The sequence below is a fragment of the Dacryopinax primogenitus genome (assembly GCF_000292625.1).
Source record: "Dacryopinax primogenitus strain DJM-731 SS1 chromosome Unknown DACRYscaffold_14, whole genome shotgun sequence".
Lineage (NCBI taxonomy): Eukaryota > Fungi > Basidiomycota > Dacrymycetes > Dacrymycetales > Dacrymycetaceae > Dacryopinax > Dacryopinax primogenitus.
Window position 1 is genome coordinate 345,827 of NW_024467211.1, and position 6,503 is coordinate 352,329.

General features: G+C 53.5%; 2 protein-coding genes across 2 annotated transcripts in view; one reads left to right on the top strand and one right to left on the bottom strand.

Annotated features, from left to right (window-relative positions):
• Positions 1–2,127, top strand: part of DACRYDRAFT_117529 (glycine cleavage system P-protein) — a 2,783-nt gene extending 656 nt beyond the window's left edge. Inside the window, exons 2-7 of the mRNA XM_040770402.1 lie at positions 46–458; positions 507–846; positions 925–1,176; positions 1,228–1,275; positions 1,353–1,686; positions 1,737–2,127. Of these exons, the coding sequence (XP_040626800.1) occupies positions 46–458; positions 507–846; positions 925–1,176; positions 1,228–1,274 (1,052 nt within the window). The 3' untranslated portion in view covers position 1,275; positions 1,353–1,686; positions 1,737–2,127. The remainder of the gene's footprint in view (positions 1–45; positions 459–506; positions 847–924; positions 1,177–1,227; positions 1,276–1,352; positions 1,687–1,736) is intronic.
• A 1,211-nt stretch (positions 2,128–3,338) lies between these two features.
• Positions 3,339–6,503, bottom strand: part of DACRYDRAFT_117531 (glycine dehydrogenase) — a 4,197-nt gene continuing 1,032 nt past the window's right edge. The window contains exons 2-7 of the mRNA XM_040770403.1: positions 6,351–6,503; positions 5,633–6,302; positions 4,734–5,581; positions 3,767–4,680; positions 3,608–3,716; positions 3,339–3,555 (exon numbers count right to left, since the gene is read on the bottom strand). Of these exons, the coding sequence (XP_040626801.1) occupies positions 3,514–3,555; positions 3,608–3,716; positions 3,767–4,680; positions 4,734–5,581; positions 5,633–6,302; positions 6,351–6,503 (2,736 nt within the window). The 3' untranslated portion in view covers positions 3,339–3,513. The remainder of the gene's footprint in view (positions 3,556–3,607; positions 3,717–3,766; positions 4,681–4,733; positions 5,582–5,632; positions 6,303–6,350) is intronic.

Sequence of the window (6,503 nt, forward strand, 5' to 3'; positions counted from 1 at the left end):
CTCGCTCCTTTCACTCTTCCCACATCTTGGTCAACATTATGGCAGGTTCTATTGCTGCTGCACGTCCTCTGCGCGCTGGCTTCTCTCTCGCCGCGCGTGCATCGTCAAAGTCAAAGTTGAGTCGTGTGCCAAAGCGTCTCTCCTCGATCGTCTCCACCGCGAGCTTCGAGACTCCGCTTGACGTCTTCACCCCTCGCCATATTGGCCCTCGTGAGGATGACACGGTGCATATGCTCAAGACCGTCGGGTACAACTCGTTGGAGGACTTCGTACGCGACACTGCACCTGCTGGGATCCGTATTCCCGAGAACAACCTCACCGACGCGGTCATCAAGCCTCTCACTGAGGTTGAACTTGATGAGCGGATACGAGAGATCGCAGGGAAGAACAAGATGCTGAGGAGCTTCATCGGTATGGGGTATTGGAACGCGGTTGTACCCAAAGTTATCTTGCGTAACGTGAGTGGGAACCTTGCATATACAAACTCCACCTCATCCCTCTGTCAGATCACAGAGAACCCAGCATGGTACACATCCTACACCCCGTACCAGCCCGAAATCTCTCAAGGTCGCCTCGAATCCCTTCTCAACTATCAGACCATGGTAACTGATCTTACAGCGTTGGACGTGGCGAACGCGTCCCTGCTCGACGAGGCGACTGCTGCTGGCGAAGCCATGATCATGTGCCTCGCCACGATGCCCGCTCACAGTACCAAACGGACCTTCTTGGTCGACAGTGGTGTATTCCCTCAAACGATCGATGTTTTACACACGCGTTCGATTGGCTTTGGCGTCAAGGTAGTTGTTGCCGATGTCAAGGAGGCGATCAATGACCCTGCGATCGCTGGTGATCTGATCGGCGTTCTCGTCCAGTACCCAAAGTAAGATGGCAGCATCGTCTACTACTCTGATCTGTCGAACAAAGTGCACGAGCTTGGCGCGCATATGGTCTGCGCCACGGACCTTTTGGCCCTGACGCTCATCAAGGCGCCGGGAGAATGGGGTGCGGACGTTGCCCTAGGATCTTCAGCCATGTTTGGTGTGCCCACCGGGTACGGAGGTCCTCACGCAGCCTTCTTTTCTGTCAAGGATGCGCTCAAGCGGAAGACGCCTGGTCGCTTGGTCGGTGTGAGCAAGGACCCTCTGGGTAACCCTGCTTTGCGTTTGGCCCTGCAGAGTGAGCACCTATCTACTATCCAGATATGCCGTCGCTAATAGACTGTGAAAGCCCGCGAGCAGCATATCAACCGCGAGAAGGCCACTTCCAACATCTGAGGTGCGTCTCTCCTCGTCCCGTTGTTCCCGCGGCTCCCTGCCCCTCAGCCCACTAACAACGCATCTCCCATCTCGCAGGAATCCAAGCTCCATTTCCCGGTCCTTACGACCGGGGTAGCATGGCAAATGGGCAATGCTATCCGCGCCCGGTTCTTGGCGAACGACGCTTGGAAGGAAAGGGAGATCGTCGTCCACATATCTACCTTTACAGGTCATGTGCTATTTATGTGCGCGGTGGGGAAGGAGAGTGCAACTAACTCTGGGAACTGGGTTTGGGCGAGTCCCGTTCCTGTGCGGTGGGAGTGGGAGGGGAGGCGAGCTGATGGGGGACAGATTACCGGCAAGATGAACGTCGTTTAGCGGTTCAACCATTGCTCTTCCCGTGGGGAGGAAGTTCGCCTCCCAGGGCAAGGTGCGTTCTCTCCCTACCAGCTGGGGCTGCTGATGCGAGGGGAAACAAAGGTGCCGGAGGAGGCGCTCGCCTTTCCGGAGTTTGCAGCGCATGGAGGTGCTTTCCCCGTCTGGATCAAGGGCGCGCCGTGCGCCCCGCTGGGGACGATCATCGTTAGTGGCTTGAAGCAGGAGGAGGATCATCAGAGTACACTCTATCCTCTTCTTATGTCAAGATGATGGGCTGATAAGCCGTGGAAGTCATCGTTGATACTCTCGAGGAGATCTTACCGACTTTGCAGTGAGTGGGAAGATGTGAATGAGTGATGGATGTGAAGAGGTTTCGTTTGGAAAGAGGTGTGGAATGTAAACAAGACGAATTGGGTGTGTTTTAGAGACACCATCGAGAGACTTGCAAGACGGCGAAGAATACTGATCGACAAGCCGTGACAGCGTGTCGACCTAAAGAGCGCGGACAAATGCTATCCTGATCGGAGCAAACCTAAGACCATCCTGATTTCGACCTGATGAGCTCGTATATGTCGTTTGACTAATGGTACGAATCGCGAGGACAACCGAAACAGAAATCCGGTCATGTTCTATTTCAAACCATTCATCTCTTATAGATCCAAACGTGAGCTCCTCCCACGGTGCTAGGTGTAGTCTGACACGATCCGACGTGCACATCTCAGGCGTTTGAGGAGATCGAATGGTAGCAGTCAAGCGATTCGTTGAGGCCATTCAGCCGGACATGTGTATTGTCCGCATATACCAGTATGTACCACATGTGAAGAGCCGAGTGTGAACTAGTTTGGCGTAAGAAGGTCGACTGCGTTAAGGCCAGTGCGGAATGATCAGCGTATTATTCATGAATTAAGATACTATCAGCAAGTAGATCCACTTCGACAAGAGAAGAACCCGGAGATACTCGGCTCGTTACATCTTCTTTCAGAATTGAACCGAAGGGAACAATGCTGGACCGTGCTTTGTTTGTGAGAACGAATGCTTTCACGCATCAATGGTACAAAAAAGGTGAGGTATAATTGAAACTTAGGGAGTCCGATAATGTGCGTAAACGTCAGAACGCTACAAGATAGGCAAACACCAGCCACGCCTTGAGAACATCATTCGGTTCGATGAACATCGGTAAGTGTGTAGTGAGCCAATCTGAGCCTCGTTTTGCTGTCCAGCCTGCTTTGCACCACTCCCAGTAGGATGGCATCCATCCAGACTTCGACGATACTAGCAAATTCCCCGAATTTCACAAGCAGGCCTAGAGCAGGGTACCGGAGAGGTCTTGGGCGTCCTGACATAGGTCGACCGCCTAATGTTTTGCATCTTGCGAGAACTTGTGCGGGTGTAGGCAGTTGAGCAGTAGGATGTCGTCGAAAGAAGGACGAATCGTAGAGGATGACATGGTCGCCAGAAGGTACGCTGCGAAGTTGGTTGGAGGTTGACATCCAGGATCCCGCACAGTTTCAAGATGGCGGTATACCCGATTCGATCACCCCGATATGGAGTGTTCACTTTCTGTGCCGGATGCAAATGCTGATGTGTTCTCTCCCTGGTTTCTCCGTGCAATGAGTCACTATCTTGATCACACCAGCGCTAACGAAATATTTTTTCACTCGAACGCGTAAGAGAATCAGTATCTATTCAAGACGTTTCGTACAGCTCTGGTTGAGCAGAGGAGGATGCTACTATTGTCAGATCGGATTATGGCCGGGCGAGCCATCTAGGAGAGTAGAACAGCCCGTGAGGAAAGGAGAAAAATAATGCCAGTCTACATGGAAACCCGAAACATGGAAACCAAAAATTAGGAGTTCTGAAGTCCTGTATCTACACGAATCTAGAACTTTGCCTCCATTTCCTCCACGGATGGGCAAGTGCACTGTAACATCCGTCAGCTCTCATTCCAGAATCAAATACAGCGCCAGACCCACCATCAGGTTGAGATCGCCGTAGGCATCGTCAATGCGAGTCACAGTAGGCCAGAACTTGCGAATCTTCAGGTAGGGCAAAGGATACGCAGCGGTGGTGCGGCTGTAAGGGCTGTATGACATTTAGTAAATGGGTTCTATTTCGATACGGTTTCTGCGTACCGATTCCATTCCTCTTCTGAAAGGCTGATGACGGAGATAGGGTGAGGTGCGTTCTTCAGCAAGTTGTTGTCTTTCGGTTGCTTTCCTGCAATGATGTCGTTCACCTCCTTCCGGATCTGAATCATCGCATCGCAGAACTTGTCCAGCTCTTGGAGATCCTCTGACTCAGTGGGTTCGATCAGCATACAAGTTGAAATAGGCCACGAGCAGGTGGGCGGGTGGAAACCGTAGTCTTGGAGGCGCTTCGCAAAGTCAGACACTTTCAGGCCAGCTTTCTTGTCGAACTCGGCCAACTCAATCAGTACTTCGTGCGCAACACGGCCCGCGCCGTTCACAAACTTGACGTGGTAGAAAGGCTCGAGTCGCTTGGCGATGTAGTTAGCATTGAGAAGTGCCATCGAAGTTGCCTCCTTCAGACCGGAACCTCCGAGCATCTTGATGTAGGCCCATGAGATGGAGAGGATAGAGGCACTGCCGAAAGGCGCAGCAGAGACAGCCGACATCGCCTGCGAGCCACCGGTCTTGACTTGGGAATGCCCAGGAAGGAAGGGTGCGAGGTGCTCAGCAACACAGATGGGTCCAACACCAGGTCCTCCGCCTCCGTGGGGAATAGCGAAGGTTTTGTGCAGGTTAAGATGGCAGACATCACCGCCGCATGTAGCCGGGTTGGTGATACCCACCTGAGCGTTCAGGTTTGCGCCGTCCAGGTACACCTGAGCACCGGCCTCGTGTATGATCTTGCAAGCCTCGGTAACCGTATCTTCGAAAACACCATAAGTGGACGGGTACGTGATCATGAATGCCGCGAGGTTGTCCTTGTACTTGTCGGCTTTGGCGCGGAGATCGGCCAAGTCCAGGTTGCCATTTGCCAGGACCTTGACGGAAAGGACTTTCATGCCAGCCATCATTGCCGACTACATATGTACTGGTCAGTATGTGTACTCGCTAGGCATGGAGGATGACGTACGGCAGGGTTCGTACCATGAGCGGATACAGGGATCAAGCAGATGTCACGGTGGCCCTGGCCTTGAGACTTGAGGTACTCACGGATGACCATCAGGCCGGCGTATTCTCCAGAAGCACCCGAGTTAGGCTGAATCGAGCAGGCCTTAAAGCCAGTGATAGCGCACAGGTCGTCTTCGAGCTCCTTGATCATCTCATGATAACCTTTCGCTTGATCCTCGGGGACGAACGGATGGAGGCTGCCGAGCTCTGGCCACGTCAGGGGAGCCATGGTCGAGGTGGGGTTGAGCTTCATGGTGCAAGAGCCGAGGGGAATCATGGCATGAACGAGAGATAAATCCTTAGCTTGTAGATAGTAAATGTACCGCAGCATGGCTGTCTCGGAGTGGTAGGCGTTGAACGTCGGATGGGAAAGATACGGAGAGGTACGCAGCAAAGCAGACGGGATAGATTCGCCAGTAGTGATCGACGACGGGATGGTAGCCCCCTCGAAGGAAGAGGCGAGCGCAGTGATGTCGTGGAGACGGACGCTTTCGTCAAGCGTGATGCTGACGTGAGTATCGTCCACCCTGCGGATGTTGATGCCCTTCTCGAGAGCCTTGGACAGCACATCGGCAGCAGAGGGGACCTCAACAGTTAAGGTATCGAAATAGGTATCATTGGTGATCTTGTAGCCTTTCGCCGAAATAGCTGCTGCAAGTGCCTGAGTGAGCTGCTGAACACGCTGTGCAATGGCCTTCAACCCAGAGGGCCCGTGGTAGACAGCATACATTGCGGCCATATTGGCGAGAAGTACTTGGGAGGTGCAGATGTTGGAGGTGGCCTTCTCACGTTTGATATGCTGCTCGCGGGCTTTCGCAGTCTATTAGCGACGGTATATCTGGATAGAAGACAGGTGCTCACTCTGCAAGGCCAAACGCAGAGCAGGGTTACCCATAGTGTCCTTGCTCACACCGACCAAGCGACCAGGCATCTTTCGCTTGAGCGCATCCTTGACAGAAAAGAAGGCTGCGTGAGGACCTCCGTACCCGGCGGGCACCCCAAATCTGGCTGAAGATCCTAGGGCAATGTCCGCACCCCACTCTCCCGGCGCCTTGATGAGCGTCAGGGCCAAAAGGTCCGTGGCGCAGACCATATGCGCGCCAAGCTCGTGCACTTTGTTCGACAGATCAGAGTAGTAGACGATGCTGCCATCTTGCTTGGGGTACTGGACGAGAACGCCGATCAGGTCACCAGCGATCGCAGGGTCGTTGATCGCCTCCTGGACATCAGCAACAACTACCTTGACGCCAAAGCCAATCGAACGCGTGTGTAAGACATCGATCGTTTGGGGGAACACACCACTATCGACCAAGAAGGTCCGTTTGGTACTGTGAGCGGGCATCGTGGCGAGGCACATGATCATGGCTTCGCCAGCAGCAGTCGCCTCGTCGAGCAGGGACGCGTTCGCCACGTCCAACGCTGTAAGATCAGTTACCATGGTCTGATAGTTGAGAAGGGATTCGAGGCGACCTTGAGAGATTTCGGGCTGGTACGGGGTGTAGGATGTGTACCATGCTGGGTTCTCTGTGATCTGACAGAGGGATGAGGTGGAGTTTGTATATGCAAGGTTCCCACTCACGTTACGCAAGATAACTTTGGGTACAACCGCGTTCCAATACCCCATACCGATGAAGCTCCTCAGCATCTTGTTCTTCCCTGCGATCTCTCGTATCCGCTCATCAAGTTCAACCTCAGTGAGAGGCTTGATGACCGCGTCGGTGAGGTTGTTCTC